Source organism: Mustelus asterias, chromosome 3 (assembly GCF_964213995.1).
Source record: "Mustelus asterias chromosome 3, sMusAst1.hap1.1, whole genome shotgun sequence".
Taxonomy (NCBI): Eukaryota; Metazoa; Chordata; class Chondrichthyes; order Carcharhiniformes; family Triakidae; genus Mustelus; species Mustelus asterias.
In genome coordinates this window covers 70,267,048-70,287,857 of record NC_135803.1, presented here as the reverse complement: position 1 = coordinate 70,287,857, position 20,810 = coordinate 70,267,048, and the positions used below count along the sequence as shown (strand labels likewise).

At 46.2% G+C, this 20,810-nt stretch overlaps 1 protein-coding gene across 4 annotated transcripts in view; it reads left to right on the top strand.

Annotated features, from left to right (window-relative positions):
- Positions 1-20,810, top strand: part of aire (autoimmune regulator) — a 47,074-nt gene that overhangs the window by 18,052 nt on the left and 8,212 nt on the right. For all 4 annotated transcript variants that reach the window (XR_013497435.1, XM_078209144.1, XM_078209143.1 and 1 more), the window contains exons 8-13: positions 4,004-4,119; positions 9,113-9,221; positions 11,253-11,441; positions 15,186-15,328; positions 15,508-15,604; positions 16,988-17,071. Coding sequence is in view for 3 of the 4 variants with exons in the window: in XM_078209144.1 (XP_078065270.1) it covers positions 4,004-4,119; positions 9,113-9,221; positions 11,253-11,441; positions 15,186-15,328; positions 15,508-15,604; positions 16,988-17,071 (738 nt within the window). In the remaining variant the exon portion in view is untranslated. The remainder of the gene's footprint in view (positions 1-4,003; positions 4,120-9,112; positions 9,222-11,252; positions 11,442-15,185; positions 15,329-15,507; positions 15,605-16,987; positions 17,072-20,810) is intronic.

Here is a 20,810-nt window from a genome sequence, read left to right as displayed (position 1 = left end):
AAACACAGTAAAAGTCTCACAACACCAGGTTAAAATCCAACAGGTTTATTTGGTAGCACAAGCCACTTGCTTTCGGAGCGCTGCCTCTTCATCAGGTGAATGGGAGTACTGTTCACAAACAGGGCACATAAAGACACAAACTCAATTTACAAAATAATGGTTGGAATGCGAGTCTTTACAGGTAATCAAGTCTTAAAGGTACAGACAATGTGAGTGGAGAGAGGGTTAAGCACAGGGTTAAAGAGATGTGTATTGTCTCCAGCCAGGGCAATTAGTGAGATTTTGCAAGCCCAGGCAAGTCATGGGGGTTACAGATAGTGTGACATGAACCCAAGATCCCAGTTGAGGCCGTCCTCATGTGTGCGGAACTTGGCTATCAGTCTCTGCTCAGCAACTCTGCGCTGTCGTGTGTCGTGAAGGCCGCCTTGGAGAACGCTTACCCGAAGATCAGAGGCCGAATGCCCGTGACCGCTGAAGTGTTCCCCAACAGGAAGAAAACACTCTTGCCTGGTGATTGTCGAGCAGTGTTCATTTATCCTTTGTCGTAGCGTCTGCATGGTTTCCCCAATGTACAATGCCTCGGGACATCCTTTCCTGCAGCATATCAGGTAGACAATGTTGGCCGAGTTGCAAGTGTATGTACCGTGTACCTGGTGGATGGTGTTCTCATGTGAGATGATGGCATCCATGTCGATGATCCGGCACGTCTTGCAGTGGTTGCTGTGGCAGGGTTGTGTGGTGTCGTGGTCACTGTTCTCCTGAAGGCTGGGTAGTTTGCTGTGGACAATGGTCTGTTTGAGGTTGTGTGGTTGTTTGAAGGCAAGAAGTGGGGGTGTGGGGATGGCCTTGGAGAGATGTTTGTCTTCATCAATGACATGTTGAAGGCTCTGGAGAAGATGTCGTAGCTTCTCCGCTCCGGGGAAGTACTGGACGACGAAGGGTACTCTGTCCGCCATGTCCCGTGTTTGTCTTCTGAGGAGGTCGATGCGGTTTTTCGCTGTGGCGCGTCGGAACTGTCGATCGATGAGTCGAGCGCCATATGACGCGCCATAGCGAAAAACCGCACCGACCTCCTCAGAAGACAAACACGAGACACAGCGGTCAGAGTACCCTTCGTCGTCCAGTACTTCCCCGGAGCGGAGAAGCTACGACATCTTCTCCAGAGCCTTCAACATGTCATTGATGAAGATGAACATCTCGCCAAGGCCATCCCCACACCCCACTTCTTGCCTTCAAACAACCGCACAACCTCAAACAGACCATTGTCCGCAGCAAACTACCCAGCCTTCAGGAGAACAGTGATCACGACACCACACAACCCTGCCACAGCAAACTCTGCAAGACGTGCCGAATCATCTACACGGATGCCATCATCTCACATGAGAACACCGTTCACCAGGTACACGGTACATACACTTGCAACTCGGCCAATGTTGTCTACCTGATACACTGCAGGAAAGGATGTCCCAGGGCATGGTACGTTGGGGAGACCATGCGGACGCTACGACAACAGATGAATGAACACCGCTCGACAATCACCAGGCAAGAGTGTTCTCTTCCTGTTGGGGAACACTTCAGCAGTCACGGGCATTCGGCCTCTGATCTTCGGGTAAGCGTTCTCCAAGGCGGCCTTCACGACACACGACAGCGCAGAGTCGCTGAGCAAAGACTGATAGCCAAGTTCCGCACACATGAGAACGGCCTCAACTGGGGTCTTGGGTTCATGTCATACTATCTGTAACCCCCGTGACTTGCCTGGGCTTGCAAAATCTCACTAACTGTCCCAGCTGGAGACAATACACATCTCTTTAACCTGTGCTTCACCCTCTCTCCACTCACATTGTCTGTACCTTTAAGACTTGATTACCTGTAAAGACTCGCATTCCAACCATTATTTTGTAAATTGAGTTTGTGTCTTTATGTGCCCTGTTTGTGAACTGAAATCCCACTCACCTGATGAAGAGGCAGCGTTCCAAAAGCTAGTGGCTTGTGCTACCAAATAAACCTGTTGGACTTTAACCTGGTGTTGTGAGACTTCTTACTGTGTTTACCCCAGTCCAACGCCGACATCTCCACATCAACTGTAAAAGCAGACATGCTATGTAAAATTGCATACAATTGGCCCTTAATAGGCTAAATTGCCTGCTTGATTGTCATTAGATGCACTACTGACCCTCATAAGCACCTGCCAACCAAAATATTGTGCAAGTAAGCAATGACGTTGGGAAATACACGCAATGGGGACGATTTTCCCAGCCCACTCTGCAGCTCTAGCAGTGCAACGGGCCGGGAGACATTAGCAGAAGCCGTTTTGCGGCCTTCCCGCTGGGTGTCACGGCCTCTGTGTGTCTCCACGGCAAAGATTTTCAGAGTAATCAGCTCTTTGCCGGAAATCGGCGCGGAGCTAATTACAATGTGTTGATCGGCATTTCAATATCATTAGCGGGCCTGGGACTGAAATCTCTGGGTCCACAAGCACCTTCCACTCCCCCCCACCCCCCCCACCAGAGTGGTTCACTCCAGCAGGGTTTACAACAGCTCCCCGCTAATGGGGAACAGGTGTCTCGACCCTGCTGGAGTGAAGAGAGGCCATGCAAGGGCCCCCAGGAGATCAGGAATAAGGGGAGTGCCCCCTGGCACTGCCCAAGGGGCACCTTGGTACCCCCACCAGGCATCAGGCAATAACAAGGGGGCAGGGCCAATTGGGAGTGATCGGTGGGGGTGGGGGGACCTGCTCGCTGCATTCGCGATTGGTGGATTGGTGGCAGAGGGAGGGAGGACGGCATTGGGGCTGCTGAAGGGGCTGGTTTGGGACTGCCGGCGGTTGGGGTTCAGGAGATTGGGGTTGGGGAGATCAGGGCTGGGCCAGAGAGGTCCGGGAGGCTTTCAATTGGGCTTTGGGCGGGGTCGGCAAGGGCAGAGGTGGGGGGTTGTTGGTCTGGCCAGCGATCAAGCTGGCAATGCAGGGTCACTACGCACGTGCTGAACCCGGCGCTGACAGATCAGCACATGCGTAGTGGCCCTCTCAGTGCTATGGTGCTGGCTTCTCCAGCGGGATACGCCTCACCCCCTGATTTTCAGAGTGAATCTCCCTGAAGCACTTTGATGCACAGAGTATGGGAGACTCAATCTGAAAATCGCACTTGTGGCATTGATAAAACTCGCAAAGCCCGGGCATCAACTTGCGAGGGGAGGGTTGAGTGGATAGGGGTTGAGGGGGGTGGGGGTTGAGAGGGTAGGGCTTGAGGGGGTGGGGGCTGAGGGGGTGGGGGCTGAGGGGGTGGGGGCTGAGGGGGTGGGGGCTGAGCTTCATGACACATTGGACTCAGCAGCCCTGATTTTACTGGCACACCTGCCCCGGAATCGGGACTGTCAAGGCTCACAGAACGACATTCTCTGTTGGCCTTGGGCGCAATTTTACGAGCCTCGGACGGGCGTGCCGGTAAATCTCTGTCCAGCGTCTTTACATGTTTGTGGCATAACAATCGATGGCTGGTTGGGTCTCGATGGTATCCAAGTATCAGGGTATAGAGGCCTTATTGGATCAATCAGACAATGGGCACCGTCAACCCGTCACCTGTTCCATGGCAGCGGGAGGCAGCCCACCATTGGTCCCACCATGGTCAGCGGGGTTTTCCATTGAATTTCACCGCTGTGAAATCCGCGGCGGGGGTGTGCCGTCAGCGGGACTGAACAGCTGGAAAGTTCCAGCCAATGTCTTTTACCTCAAGGGGAAGGACTTTATTCAGAAGCCAATTATTATCTAGTGCTGGATGGTGTGGTCAAGTTTTATATAAACCTTAAAACGTAAAGCCAAAGACTTCATTGGGTTCGTTTTGGAAGAGTGTGGATTGAAATAACAGAATCAATTTTGTTGGATATTTCAGTACAGTGATAAATAATAAAGTCCACATGAGGCTGGCACGAGTGAGGCCTTATCCTCCACATCTAGGTTTGCTTCTGAGTGGTTTTCATGTCCTTTCCTCATTTCTTATCGGAACAGAAGAACGATGATGAGTGTGCGGTGTGCAGAGATGGAGGCGAGCTGATCTGCTGTGATGGTTGTCCCAGAGCCTTTCATTTAGGCTGTCTTGTGCCCCCGCTCACAGAAATACCTATGTAAGTACTAGAGCTGTATAAAAATACATCACTTCATAGACCCATGGAAAATTACAACACAGAGGGAAGCCATTTGGCCCAGTGGGCCTTTGCCAGGGAGGGGGAAACAAATGAGCTTCTATATTAGCCGCTGATTTGAAGGCTCTGTGTCAGGCAAAAAGAGTAAAAACCAAGTATAATCAGTTATCAGTACTAGCTGTGGCTGAGTGGATAGCATCTCATCTCAGAGACAGAAGGTTGTTAACTCAAACCCCACTCCAGGAATTGGCACTTTAGTACTCTCAGTATTGAGGGAGTGCTTCACTGCCATAGATGATGCCTTTTTGATAATATGTTAAATTGAGGCCATGTGTGCCACTTCAAATGGATGTTTAAGGCCTTGTGGTACTATTTCAAAGCAGCAGAAAACTCCCCAGTGTCCAACCAGCTCTCATAAAGCTGGTTATCTGGTTATTATTAGTCAGCAGCTCACCAAGGCTCCTGTGACGGCATCTTCATAACCCAGGACCTCTACCGCCTAGAGAGGAACAAGGGCAGCAGACACATGCAAATACCACTACCTGCAAGTTCCCCTCCAGGTCACACAGCATCCTGACATGGAATATCACCATTCCTTCACTGTCTATATGGATTTCAGTAAGGCATTTGACAAAGTCCCACATGGCAGGTTGGTTAAGAAGGTTAAGGCTCATGGGATACAAGGAGAAGTGGCTCGATGGGTGGAGAACTGGCTTGGCCATAGGAGACAGAGGGTAGTGGTCGAAGGGTCTTTTTCCGGCTGGAGGTCTGTGACCAGTGGTGTTCCGCAGGGCTCTGTACTGGGACCTCTGCTATTTGTGATATATATAAATGATTTGGAAGAAGGTGTAACTGGTGTAATCAGCAAGTTTGCGGATGACACAAAGATGGCTGGAATTGCGGATAGCGAAGAGCATTGTCGGGCAATACAGCAGGATATAGATAGGCTGGAAAATTGGGCGGAGAGGTGGCAGATGGAATTTAATCCGGATAAATGCGAAGTGATGCATTTTGGAAGAAATAATGTAGGGAGGAGTTATGCAATAAATGGCAGAGTCATCAGGAGTATAGAAACACAGAGGGACCTAGGTGTGCAAGTCCACAAATCCTTGAAGGTGGCAACACAGGTGGAGAAGGTGGTGAAGAAGGCATATGGTATGCTTGCCTTTATAGGACGGGGTATAGAGTATAAAAGCTGGAGTCTGATGATGCAGCTGTATAGAACGCTGGTTAGGCCGCATTTGGAGTACTGCGTCCAGTTCTGGTCGCCGCACTACCAGAAGGACGTGGAGGCATTGGAGAGAGTGCAGAGAAGGTTTACCAGGATGTTGCCTGGTATGGAGGGTCTTAGCTATGAGGAGAGATTGGGTAGACTGGGGTTGTTCTCCTTGGAAAGACGGAGAATGAGGGGAGATCTAATAGAGGTATACAAGATTATGAAGGGTATAGATAGGGTGAACAGTGGGAAGCTTTTTCCCAGGTCGGAGGTGACGATCACGAGGGGTCACGGGCTCAAGCTGAGAGGGGCGAAGTATAACTCAGACATCAGAGGGACGTTTTTTACACAGAGGGTGGTGGGGGCCTGGAATGCGCTGCCAAGTAGGGTGGTGGAGGCAGGCACGCTGACATCGTTTAAGACTTACCTGGATGGTCACATGAGCAGCCTGGGAATGGAGGGATACAAACGATTGGTCTAGTTGGACCAAGGAGCGGCACAGGCTTGGAGGGCCGAAGGCCTGTTTCCTGTGCTGTACTGTTCTTTGTTCTTTGAAGGGGGGGAGGTTTAACACAGATATCAGAAGGACATATTTCACACAGAGGGTCGTGGGGGCCTGGAATGTGTTGCCGGGCAAGGTGGTAGAGGCGGACACACTGGGAACGTTTAAGACTTATCTAGACAGCTGTATGAACGGAGTGGGAATGGAGGGATACAAAAGAGTGGTCTAGTTTGGACCAGGGAGCGGCGCGGGCTAATTGTTCCTTGTTTCTCGTTTCAAGGCTTCATTCTATGATCATCTTGCTGGTGCCAGTACAGAGCGAGACTGCGGATAGTTGGGAATCTGTCTCGGGGGCAGGGAATTCATATGGTGTTCATGGAAGTGGAAATGACTAGGGTTGGGAAGCATTTTCCGATCAGGGCCATTGTGATCTCCTGGACTCGTTTCGATCGCCTCAGGGGGTCGGAGAGGAATTTCCCAGATTTTTTTTTTCCCCATATTGGCCCTGGGGTTTTTCACTCTGGGTTTTCGCCTCTCCCTGGAGATCACATGGTCTGGAATGGGGGGGTGGGGGTGAGTTAATAGGTTGTAATGAACAAAGCATCGTAGCTGTGAGGGACAGCTCGGTGGATAGGATATTGGTATGTAGATAGGCTGGAAAATTGGGCGGGGATCCTGGATTCAGGATTCAATCCTGGACCGGGGAGCGGCGCAGGCTTGGAGGGCTGAAGGGCCTGTTCCTGTGCTGTATTGTTCTTTGTTCTTTCTTTGTTCTTTGTCATTGATTCAAAATCATGGAACTCCTCCCATACCCCAACAGCACTGTACATGGCAAGAAGTGGTTCCAAGAAGATTTCCAAAACAGTCCTAAGAAGAAAGAAAGAACAATATTAGTCGGCACATTACATGCTCTTATACATAAAAACCTCTGGAAAACCCTTCAAAGGTTCCAACAGTCTAGGTCCTTCCTGGCTCTGTTAGAGCACCTCAGTGGCAGGCTTGTCTGCATTTACAGGGCCAGACTGGGCAGACGAGAACAGCAGGCTCATTAATTTGGATCCATTGGCTCTTCGGCAGTTTCAGGCTCCACCATCTCCTCATCCATGGGTTGCTCAGGCTCCACATTCTCCACTGAAATTTCAGTATCCAGACCTGGCAACCTTGAGCCCCCTACGGGGATCGCCTGGGTATCCCCAATGTACTGCTCTCCTTGTCAGGTGGTCCAAGTGTTTCCTGTGACTGCAGCCTTGTACCTCCACAATGTAAGAAGTTTAACAACACCAGGTTAAAGTCCAACAGGTTTATTTGGTAGCAAAAGCCACACAAGCTTTCGAAGCTCTAAGCCCCTTCTTCAGGTGAGTGGGGACCCTCCACAATGTAGCAGACCGGTCCTGTTCTCTCCACAATTTTACCAGTCACCCATGCCGGGCTGCTGCAAAGTTTCTAACCAAGACGGCATCCTCCACTTTAAACACACTGTTCTTTCCTCATGCATTGTGACTTACTTTCTCCGATTTTCCCTATGACTGTGGCAGCTGCCCCTGTATCCACTTCCATTTAGTGCTTTGTTATTTACCTGCAAAATTATCTCTATTGGGGACACTTTTTTTAATACTTTTCCAATTCAATCAAATCAAGTCCAATTCAGAGTCTCAAAAGGTTGAGACATTTCCGATCCAAGCTGACAAGACAGGGCCTCCACTCCTGTCTTGGGCCTGATCTACATGAGCCAAGCTGATTGGAGTAGGTGCAGACTCACCTCCTCCAAGGCTTGACCTCATTTGCATCTTAGCCAAAAGGCCGAGATGCCACTTTTAAAAATTGCTTCAAATGAAGCTTAAATGTAACCCAATGACCTCAACCAAGCGCAGCATCCGATCCATACCACACTTGATCTTAGCCAAAAGGGGACACTTTGTTTCGCTGGACTTGATTTATCCCTTGCCGGGCTCCTCCTCCAGATTGCTTACAGGAGTTAAGCTAGCAGTCACTGTCTTTTTTCTTTTCACTGACTGTCACGTTATACTTGAAGCATACATAGTTCTTAAATCAACAAACTTCTTGGGAGTGTTCTCCCCCATATCAAGAATACACTTGAGCCCTCACTGTTGTACTTCTTCTGCCGGGCACTGTTGCATCTGCTCCTCGGCTATTTTGCACCACAGCCATTTCCCACCGCAACAATTTACCTTGTTCAGCATGCCTTGCAAACCTTGCAACTCTGTACCTCGCTGCTCCGTTCATTCAGTCACCTGGGCCAGCTCCACAGGTTTTTTGAAGGTGATTTTGGTCTCTGCCAATAATCTTTTTTGAATTATTAAGCTGTTTATACCACAGATTATTCTGTCTCTTAATATATCGGCTAATGCTGGGCCAAATTCACAGTGTTCTTCTAATCCCCTAAGTCTTGCCAGGAAACCTGAAATGGTCTCCCCTGGCTCACGGATTGCTGCATGAAATTTGTATCTCAAAAAAATGATCGAGGGCCGGGGGTTAAAGTGATTTTAGACCAGATCCGCAATCTGGTCCAATGAATTTGTGACTAGAGCGCCTGGCGATGTTAGTGTTCTCACTAACCTGTAAGTCTGTGAGCCCCAGACTGTCAATAAAATAACCTTCCTCTTGTCTTCCGTGGTTATTTCATTTGCAACTATGTAATTTTGCAGCCTTTTCATATATTGTTCCCAGTCATTGACCTCTGGGTCGAATGGATTGATCTTTCCTATCGTAGACATTGTGAAATGAGTGTACTTACTACTCCCTACTCTCGATGCTCCAGTCTCCTCCCCCTCTAGCGGGACACGACAGACCCAAATGACTTTAATGTTTGCCTCATTGTCAATGTAATAGATCAAGGGCGACTCGATGAAGTTTTAACTATAAAGGCTTTATTGCCAACAGAGTATTAATATACATGTACAACAAGGTAAGACTAGACTACAAGTGCGACTGCTCTTCTGGACTCTTGGGCTCCAACTGCCAGTCCTTCCTCGACCTATGGTGCATGCCCTCCTGCCGATTGTCTCTGCTTCCTCCCAGAGTGATCCATAGGGTCCTCACTGGTCGCATAGCCCTCGGAACACGCCGCCCCCCTTTAATAGCCACGCTACTACAACATCCAACCTCAGTATAATATATTTGCATTTTAAAACCTCAACTGTATATTCATAACAATGTATTTATCTCCTAATGCACCCTTTGCCATTTGTCTGAGCTGATCCATTACTCGTTTTTCTTTTGTTTCGGTATCTGCTCAGTGGCACATGGAGGTGTTGGTCCTGCACTCCCAAAGGTGGTGACAGCAGAGCTGCAATATCCACAGTATCTGAGAAGAACCAGCAATCACCAAGCACAGCAGGAGTCCAAGTAAGTCATGTCCCAGTGAAGTCCAAATCAAGCTATTCACTTTCATGGCACAAAACTTCGAAACAGCCAAAGTAGCCTCTGCGAGTTGAACAATGTTTAGTATCATATATGGCATCAATATAGAAAAATAAAGACAACACCAAACTGCCCAAACCAAACCAAGAATGGCCGCCCCAGTGAGCTATGAGCTCTGCTGCCAGTTAGGGGTGGATCAAAGGCCTTTTTTAAGTCATGTTGTTCATCACCAACTTGGGCTCAGAGAGATCTCCATGGCAATGATGTCTTGTGTTTCAATTGACACCAGTCCCAAAAGTAACCAGGTCTCCCCTAATCTTTTTCCTTCCATGATTGCCCACTGGTATCCTTATTTCAATCTCCAAAATACTGCCCGTTAATGCCCTTATCTCCATCTCAACTCCAGAACACTGTTCAATAATGTCCTCATTTCCCATCTGAGAATGCAGGGTTCAAGAATTGATAGAGAGCTGGCTGAAAGATAGAAAGCCGAGAGTAGGGGTAAATGGTAGCTATTTCAGAAAATGGTTTCCCACAAGGATTAGTGCCAAGATCGCTGATGCTCATAATTTATATTAATGATTTTGGAATCAAAAGTTTAATTTCTATATTTGTGGATGACACCAAATTAGGAAGATAGTCAATGCAATATAATATAAAGTAACAAGTACAAGAAGACATTAATAAACTTGCGGAATGGGAATATAATTGCCAAATGAATTTGAACACAGACAAGTGTGAGACATTTTGGGAAGACAATTAAGGAAGTCACATATTCCTTGGATAATAAGAATCCAAATTGGAAAGAGGAGCAAAGAACCTAGGAGTGAAAAAACATAAATTACTAAATGTTGTGAAGCAGGTTATTAAGACCAGAAAAAAAATCTAAACATTTATTTCTAGAGGGATAGAATTGAACATTTGAGAAGTTACAAAAACTTGCATATATTTTTGATTAAACCACATTTGGAGATGTCTACAGTTAAATTACATAAATGATATAAAGGCACCAGAGAAGGTGCAAAATAAGTTTACAAAGCTGATACCAGAAATGGAAGGTTATATTGCTAAGGAAACGCTGGGTCTCTTTTCTCTTGAAGTTAATTTTGATTTGATTTGATTTATTATTGTCACATGTATGGGATACAATGAAAAGTATTGTTTCTTGCATGCTATTCAGACAAAGCATAAATAGGGTACATAGGGGAGAAGGAAAAAAGAGCGTGCAGAATATAGTGTTACAGTCATAGCTAGGGTGTAGAGAAAGATCAACTTAACATATGGTATGTGAATAGTATAGTTGCATTTAAGGGGAAGCTAGATAAGCAGGTTATGCTGATAGAGTTAAAAGAGGAAGGATGGGTTTGAGTGGAGTATAAATGCACTGGATTGGTGGAATTTAAATTTATTTAATAAATCTGGAGTTGAAAGCTAGTCCCAGTAATGGAAACCCTGGGAACATTATTGATTATTGCAAACACCCATCTGATTCGCTCATGTCCTTTAGGGAAGGAAATCTGCCATCTGCCTATATGGCCTACATGTAACTCTAGACCCACAGTAAAGTGGTTGACTCTTAACTGCCCTCTGAAATGGGCTAGCAAGCCACTCTGTTCAAGGGCAATTGAGGATAGACAACAAATACGGGCCTTGCTGGTGACTCCCCCTGAAAGAATTTTTTTTAAATTGCCCTTGTGCTCTGAAAAGCTGCCTTTGTAATCTGACCCATGTCTCCTTCATCTCCTAGCTTCATTCCCCGCATTCCCATATCACACATCCTGTAGTACTTCCTCATCCCTGTACCCTACCTTCTCCCACCACTGCATGTCCCTCAGAGAGTATTGTCTAATTTTTCACACTGCTTTCCCCCTCAGATTCCTGCTCATCCATTTTGCTGGATTGGGAACCGAACTTAAGCCAGGGATTGTTGGCAGACGCTCAGGCCCTCATGTTGCCCACGCCAGACCCCTGATCTGCTTGCTTTCCTGTTCAATGATTGTTTGTTTTCTGCACTAGGTGGTCTTATACCAGCAGAGGTTGGTGGGAGAGTTGGAGCAGCTGCTGAAATCATCATCCTTCACCAACAGAGAGCATCCTCCCACCACTGGACCCTCATCTGCAGCAATTAGCACACCACCATCTTCAACACCTTCTTCGGCTTCATCCTCATCTTCAGCCTCCTTCACTGGCAACGAGAAACAGCAGGTAACACAATGTGAATGATGCATTACCTGAGCACTCTGGAGGAGGATGACCTGACTGGGCCTGGAGGTCTGGAGTGCGAGGAGCGTAACGGGTAAAACAGACGAACTTAGGGCCTTAATGCTTATGCGGAATTTGGATGTGGTTGCGGTGACGGAAACTTGGTTAAAAGAAGGACAGGACTGGCAGCTGAATATTCCGGGGTATAAGTGTTTTAGGCGAGACAGAGGAGGGGCTAAAAAAGGTGGGGGAGTAGCGATATTAGTTAAGGAGCATATTACCGCGGTGCAGAGGGTAGACAACTTAGAGGGGTCATGTACTGAGTCGCTGTGGGTGGAACTCAGAAACAGGAAGGGTGCAGTCACTATGCTGGGGGTGTACTACAGACCACCCAACAGCCCACGGGAAGTGGAGGAAAGGATATGTCAGGAGATTCTGGATAGGTGCAGAAAAAATAGGGTTGTTGTCGTGGGGGACTTTAATTTCCCTGGCACAGACTGGAAAGTGCTGAGAGCTGGGGGTCCGGACGGGGAGGAATTTGTAAAATGCGTACTGGAAGGTTCTTTGGAACAATTTGTAGATAGCCCGACTAGAGAGGGGGCTATACTGGACCTAGTTCTGGGAAATGAGCCCGGTCAGGTCGTCAAAGTTTCGGTAGGAGAACATGTGGCAAATAGTGACCACAACTCTGTTAACTTTAGGATAGTAATGGACAAGGATGAGTGCTGTCCTACGGGCAGGGTGCTAAATTGGGGGAAGGCTGACTATAGCCGGATTAGGCAGGAATTGGTGGATGTTGATTGGGAGAGGATGTTCGAGGGTAAGTCCGTGTCTGGCATGTGGGAGTCTTTTAAGGAACTATTGATAAGGCTGCAGGATAGGCATGTGCCTGTAAAAAGGAAAGATAGGAAAGGTAGGATTCGAGAGCCGTGGATAACCAGGGAAATTGAGGATCTGATTAAAATGAAAAGGGAGGCGTACATTAAGTCCAGGCAACTGAAAACAGATGGAGCTCTGGAGGAATACAGAGAGAGTAGGAAAGAACTCAAACGGGGAGTTAGAAGGGCAAAAAGAGGTCACGAGATGTTCTTGGCAGGCAGGATTAAGGAGAATCCTAAGGCATTCTATTCATACGTTAGGAACAAAAGAGTTGTCAGGGAGAAAATCGGACCTCTCAGGGACAAAGGAGGGGAATTATGCTTGGAACCCAAGGGAATAGGGGAGATCCTAAATGAATACTTTGCATCGGTATTCACGAAGGAGAGGGGCGTGTGAACCGGGAGTGTCTCGGAGGGAGGTGTTGACCCGTTAGAGAAAATCTCCATTACAAGAGAGGAAGTGTTAGGCTTTTTAGGGAACATTAAAACTGACAAAGCCCCAGGGCCTGATGGCATCTATCCTCGACTGCTCAGGGAGACGAGAGATGAAATTGCTGGGCCTCTGACGGAAATCTTTGTCGCTTCTTTGGACACGGGTGAGGTCCCTGAGGATTGGAGGATAGCGAATGTGGTCCCGTTGTTTAAGAAGGGTAGCAGGGATAACCCAGGAAATTATAGGCCGGTGAGCTTGACGTCCGTGGTAGGGAAGTTGTTGGAGAGGATTCTTAGAGACAGGATGTATGTGCATTTAGAACGGAACAATCTCATTAGTGACAGACAGCATGGTTTTGTAAGAGGGAGGTCGTGCCTTACAAATTTGGTGGAGTTTTTTGAGGAAGTGACAAAAACGGTTGATGAAGGAAGGGCCGTGGATGTCGTCTATATGGATTTCAGTAAGGCATTTGACAAAGTCCCACATGGCAGGTTGGTTAAGAAGGTTAAGGCTCATGGGATACAAGGAGAAGTGGCTAGATGGGTGGAGAACTGGCTTGGCCATAGGAGACAGAGGGTAGTGGTCGAAGGGTCTTTTTCCGGCTGGAGGTCTGTGACCAGTGGTGTTCCGCAGGGCTCTGTACTGGGACCTCTGCTATTTGTGATATATATAAATGATTTGGAAGAAGGTGTAACTGGTGTAATCAGCAAGTTTGTGGATGACACGAAGATGGCTGGGCTTGCGGATAGCGAAGAGCATTGTCGGGCAATACAGCAGGATGTAGATAGGCTGGAAAATTGGGCGGAGAGGTGGCAGATGGAGTTTAATCCGGATAAATGCGAAGTGATGCATTTTGGAAGAAATAATGTAGGGAGGAGTTATACAATAAATGGCAGAGTCATCAGGAGTATAGAAACACAGAGGGACCTAGGTGTGCAAGTCCACAAATCCTTGAAGATGGCAACACAGGTGGAGAAGGTGGTGAAGAAGGCATATGGTATGCTTGCCTTTATAGGACGGGGTATAGAGTATAAAAGCTGGAGTCTGATGATGCAGCTGTATAGAACGCTGGTTAGGCCACATTTGGAGTACTGCATCCAGTTCTGGTCGCCGCACTACCAGAAGGACGTGGAGGCGTTAGAGAGAGTGCAGAGAAGGTTTACCAGGATGTTGCCTGGTATGGAGGGTCTTAGCTATGAGGAGAGATTGGGTAGACTGGGGTTGTTCTCCTTGGAAAGACGGAGAATGAGGGGAGATCTAATAGAGGTGTACAAGATTATGAAGGGTATAGATAGGGTGAACAGTGGGAAGCTTTTTCCCAGGTCGGAGGTGACGATCACGAGGGGTCACGGGCTCAAGCTGAGAGGGGCGAAGTATAACTCAGATATCAGAGGGACGTTTTTTACACAGAGGGTGGTGGGGGCCTGGAATGCGCTGCCAAGTAGGGTGGTGGAGGCAGGCAGGCTGACATCGTTTAAGACTTACCTGGATAGTCACATGAGCAGCCTGGGAATGGAGGGATACAAACGATTGGTCTAGTTGGACCAAGGAGCGGCACAGGCTTGGAGGGCCGAAGGGCCTGTTTCCTGTGCTGTACTGTTCTTTGTTCTTTGTAGTTTGTACTCACTCCTTTGCCCAAACATCATTGTCTCCATTCAATCTCCCCATACTAACAGGGAATGATCTCTGAGGTTCCCCTTCTTCTCACTCACTCTAGAGTCACAGCCTGCATTTACCCTCTTCCAACACAATCACAGTCTGAGCTCACCCAGCCTCACCTGCCCCTTCGATCACAGCCTGAAATTTCCAAGCCTTGCCTGCTTCTTCTCATCATCACATTTATGGGCAATATTCTTCTCAGCTTTGGTTCTCATTCTCCAGCCCCACCATCACAATCTTGAATTTGGGTTTCCCATGCCCAACCCATTCCATTGCAGTCTGGGATCTAATTATTTCCCCTCCCATCCTACCATCACTATTAGGGATACAATATCTGCATTTTCCTTCTGTCACTCCACTATCATATTCTGGGATCTCAGGGCTCCCCTTCTCTTATTATCCTTTAACAGGGTTAGCCCGAACCTGACCCTAATTTTCTCCCTCCTACTGTTCTCAATTTTGTCTTTCTTCCCTGCCTAGTACTCCCACCTCCCTTTCTCCTCTTCCCTCTCTATTTCATTCCTAGTCTTCTATCATTTCCTATTCTCCCGCTTTCCTTTTCCCTCCCTTCTTCCCTCAGTCTATCACTGCTACCCTTTCCCCCCTTTCCTCTGAATTACAGCACTTTCCCCATCCTCACTATATTTTCTCTTTCCCATCACTATCTTTCCCATCCAAATTCAGCTGCTCCAGGCTGTAGTCCGGAATTTCCATTATTGCTAACACTGTCTGTGAGGGAATAATGCTTCTCCTAATACCCCATGTTTATATCTTCAGGTGTTGCTGCAGACTCGTGAAAATCAGGCCCTCAACTCCATTTGCGGGGTGTGCAAAGCTGGTGGAGATTTGAAACGCTGCACCCAGTGCCATGTAGCCTTCCACTCCCACTGCCACTTTCCCGCCACCTTGGAGAATATGAGGTATATAATCAGAGAAATTGAGAAACAGCCTTTAAAGTTAATGTGCACTGCATGAACTCAGTCTGCCTGGTATTAGGTCCGTGTTAAAGTAACTGTATTGTCCAACACACAATGAGAAATTAAAACCATCATTCTGTACTGGGACCTTTACTGACACCATTACTTCACCTGTGTCACAGGACAGGGAGATGTACCTCCTGTACAAACAGACCAGTGCTGAATATGCCAATCGAGTCTGAGATGCAACTGAAACCCCCAACAACACAGACAGTTCCAGTAAGTCCGTGATACTTTGTGAACCAGTGCTACAGCTTAACTGAAAGTTTATCTAGCTGGTAGTCAATTTATATGTGTACGTATTTTACATATATGTTTTTAAAAGTTATATAAGTAAAAGGTATAATCCTTGCTTTAGCAGGAGCGATCTGAGCCAGATGGCTGCAGGCTGAAGTACGCTTTCAACGAACTATGTACTTGTCCTCCTATGTCCCTCTGTTCCCTAGGGCCCTACCATTCACTGTATAAGTCCTACCCTGGTTTGACTTTCCACAATGCAACACCTCACACTTATCTGTATTGAAATCCATTTGTCAATCTTTGGCCCACTTCCCTATCTAGAGTCATAGAGGTTTACAGCATGGAAACAGGCCCTTTGGCCCAACTTGTCCATGCCGCCCTTTTTTTTTAAAACCCCTAAACTAATCCCAATTGCCCGCATTTGGCCCATATCCCTCTATACCCATCGTACCCATGTAACTATCTAAATGCTTTTTAAAAGATAAAATTGTACCCACCTCTGGCAGCTTGTTCCAGACACTCACCACTCTCTGTGTGAAAAAATTGCCCCTCTGGACACTTTTGTATCTCTCCCCTCGAGAGATACTGATCAAGATCCCCTTGTAACTTCTGACAACCTTCTTCGTTATCAACGATAGCTCCCAATTTAGTATCATCTGCAAATTATTAACCATGGCCTTGTACATTCACATTCAAATAATTTATATAAATAACGGATAACAAGGGTCCCAACATGGACCCCACCAGTCACAGGCCACCAGTCCAAGAAACAACCTTCAACTATCACCCTCTGCTTCCTACCATCCAGCCAATTTTGAATCTAATTTGTTAGCTCTCCCTGGATCCCATGCGACCTAACCTTCCAGACTAACCTGCCATGCGGGTAGATTTTATACTGGGTAAAGATTTGGTAGGCACTGACGGATAATGTGGTGGTGGCTATGTTGTACCAGTTGCTTTATCATGCTGAGCTTGCTGAACTCCCCAAAGGTATTGAGGTGAAACTCAAGAGGCTTATCCCCAATAAGGAGGTGGAAGTATAAAAACAACCAGCTCAAGGCCAAGAAAGGTTAGTATCAAGATAAGAGAATATCAAAAGCTACATATGGAATTAGGATCTGCTAAAACTGATCAGTGTAGAAAAGCAACTTTTATGCACAAATGATGAGTTAGTTAATGAAAGCGAGAATCAGAGAGAATATATGAGTATTGGTCACAGGAAGTAAATCATGTGAATGAGGATTAGGGTTAGGGTTAGGTTTTTAAAAAGTTTAAAGTTTTTTGTTTAAAGTTTTAAAAGTCTCTTGGCCACTGTGTTTAACATTTAACTTTTTATTTTCCTTTTGTCCTCTTTCTCTTTAGACTGTTGAGCGTGAAACAGAAGTAGATTCATTCATTAATGAGCAGCTCTTCAACAAGGAGGAGTTTGACTCGATTCTCCGAGAGGTGAGTTCATAGCAAATTCAGCAAGGAAAGATTGACCAAACCCGGAGGGTCTGTGGGTCAGACACTGGCCTTTCACATTCTGGGACTGGGTGGTACAAGGATAGTAGATATACTATGTGGGGAATTGAAGTTCGTAATGGTTCTGAAGAATAGACACCGAGTAAGCAAAAGAGAAAGGGATATCTAGTCTGATTCTGATGTCCAGTGTATCTGAAATCATCAACAGGGTCATTTTAATGCTCCAGAAAGCCAGTTGGTGAAGGATAGATCTGAAGCCAATCTTTACAGATGCATTAATTTACAAAGTTACACAGTACAAGCACTCACCTCCTGACCCAACAACTCAATATTATCAGTCTCTTTATTGAGTCATAAGTGTATTCCCAGGTAATGTCCACTCCTTGCATATATTAAACACAATGACCACGATCTTATGACCTTGTCCCACGTGACTTTTGACAAGATGAGGTGGTAACATCAGGCGGGAGGTAAAAAATCAAGTTCAAGCCTGGTTTTTCACCTTCCCCGATCATACTGGCACTGTATTACCGGTAAAATCAGCTTGCACCCAGAAAGGGCACGAAGCCGAATTAAATATTAATGACATCATTTGAATGTCATTAACGAGTCCCGGACGCTATCGTCTGGGCTCACTTACCTTTACCACCTCACCGGCTGAGGTTCTCCCCAATGAGAATCACGTATGGTCCCCACCAACAGGGGCCAGACATGATGGCCTCGCTGGGGGAACCGGGTGGTCAGAGGCCATTAAAGCTGCTAGGTGGTCAGGGCAGGGCCAAGCAGTGCCCATGGGGCAGTGCCAGCCTGGCATCTTGTCACTGCCCACTGGGACCTTGGCACTGCCCACCGGGCACCATAACTGTGCCAGGGGTGGAGCCCTAGCGGGGGTAGAACCATGACAGGGGGTGGGAGACGAACGGAGAGCTCCGCAGGAGGGCCGGGGGTGAGGGGGGGGGGAAGGGGAGAACTCTAGTTGGGGGGGGATCAGTGATTGGGGAAGGAAGGAGAGAACTCTGCCCAGGGGCAAACGGTGGCGGGGGTAGGTGGGTAGCGATCTCCGTGGAGTGGAGTCCTGATGTCCATGGGGTGAATGGAGGGAGTTGGGCAGGAGATCTCACAGTACTGGGAAATCAGGGTGCCTGCACAATGGTGCACCTGAGTGCCATAATATTGCATTTTCAAATTTTCCCAAAAAACAAGTTTGAAACTCTCCATTTTCCCGCTCGTTCAGCACTTAGAATTCTTTTGGTAAAATTCCACTCAATTAATACACAATTAACAGATTTCCTTTTCTCCTTAAATAGGGTTGATATGTATAACCAATATTTCAAAATCATTTAAATCAAGAACCTTCATCATCTGTACAAAACATTAAATAAGACACCCTTGTTATATTCTTGATAACCAAATGGTGAAGGAAGAACGCAGACCCAGTCCTTACTTGGAATAGATTTATTCAGAGTTACTAACAGTCTCTTGACTTCACTCAATTCCAATGATGGTTATATGTGATCAAATAACAATTTAATCGATGCCCTCCACTTTTATGTACTTCATCTCAATTGATGCAATTAATACGCCTCCTCCAGTATGCCCAACAATTTATCTGCCCGTGCAATTATTTTTTAAAACAATCTGACAGTTGATGACTTACATCCATCTATTCAATTTTAGAGATTTATTCTCTCTCAAGATTTGATTCAAGCCAGATAGGTACATCCATAATACTTTCTCACTCATACTTGTGTGTGTACATTGTCCTATAATGAATCATTAGCTCCATAACAGTCGACAATGCACTATCTTGAATATGCCAGTTGTACAGAATCTCACTTAAAGGTTTTGACAAATAGAATTCCATATTCTATTCCTCCACAAGAGCCAGTGTTTCAACAGCAAAAGTACTTTTAACGACCCTTTTTATTTTCGCAAACGAAAGGACATTTCCCATTTTCCCACTTTATAAAAAGTTGAACTAAAATATCTATCAGGAAGATTAGCATGTAATGCATCACTAAAATCATTAGTTTCATGCTCTTTAGGTCACCTAAGGATAGGAAATTTATTCCTCCAGATTTAATTTTCAATGTTTTATTTTCCCTTAAAATATTCTCTGCGTTGGAAAGTTTCATCATAGTACTTAACTCCAACACATTAAAACTACAATTTGGTCTAGTGTGAGCGACCGACTGCTAGAAATTCTGTTCTGAGACTCTCCTGCGGCCTTTATTTAATTGTGTGAACTATTCAAACTTTGGTCTCTACTTACACTTTTACTTCTGTCAGAAATACTATGGTGGGATCTCTCTCTTGCACCATCAATGGATCTTTCTCTGGTATGAGATTATTTTTTGACGGAAGAGTCACTTGTGAACCTACTTTTTAATGATCTTTCTCACCTTCCACTTTTTCAGCCATTCTGCCAGTCTATGGACTTTCATTCTTGTCCATCATCCTGAACATTCAACCTGTATTTAAACTTGCCAGTAGCTTTTCCTGCACGTCCCACAATTGTCACATTCCTCTATTCACTGGACTCCTTTGGAATATATGTCACCCACGTAACAATTTGTGCAATTGGCCTTTGGATGTGTTAGCTTAATCCTTTGTCATGATCACTGACATTACCACTAATCAGCCCTTGATCTACCATATACTGTTCCTTAGGATCTTCATCACAAGACATACGAACATTTGAGGTACGAGGTACAAGTACCTCATTTACTTATTGCAGTTGCTAAGATTGTGATATTTCGTAATTAATTCTGAGAAATGAAGACAACAGTTTGATTGCCAGCCATCTTGACCTATTACCTTACCAAACCTTTTCCATACCCTATGACCATCTCTTTCATAATACTCAAAATCATCTGAATTAAATTCTTTCTCAGATGTTCTAACAATGCCTCAGAATGCTGAATTTTCTCAGAGCCCTGAAAGTCTGTGTTCCTACATGGAAAGCATTCAAATGTGTGGAAAAATATTGAACTAATTGTCGTAGCTTCTGGAACAGCAGGACTATCGCACAGCGCAGAAGACAATGTGGGATTTTGCCCATGAACGAATTGAACTATATCTTCCAACCATCTGAAGTGAATTATGTTGCATAAACTGCTCATGCCAGGGTGGTTGTCAACTTGCAGTTAGTCGATCAGCTAAAATTTTATGCTTCATCTCATCAATCACCACGATTCCTTTCACGAAATCCATTGCTGAAAGGACTTTCAGCTGTGCTTTCAGGGTCATAATGTCCATGTTTACCTGAGACATGAAGTAAATACCCAATGAGTAATGAGTGTCATCCTTTGCATAAATTCGAGCATACTGCCCCAAGAGCAATGAGGATTGCAGTGCTGCTCCTGCCTCTTGAAGGTTGCCGTAGGCAGTGGAATATCACTGGGATGTTTGCAGAGGCTGCACGAATGAAAATCTGTTCACCAACTGCTCGTTATCCCGTCACTGGTCCTGAGGCTGCATTACCTTCCAAGGATGAGGCCATCATGATGCTAATTACTCATTCAACAATTGATGTGCTGCATTCAATTATTTGGATCGAAACAAAGGTGGTTACATGGACACAGAATGGAGAACAAAGATCAAAGAGGCTATTATTGGTGATTTGTCATCCGTCTGGAACCTGGTAGCTACAAGCATGTCACATGCACTCCTGCCTTGGATGGTCCATGAATTAGCCTCTTCTTCTGGAGCCACTGCTTCC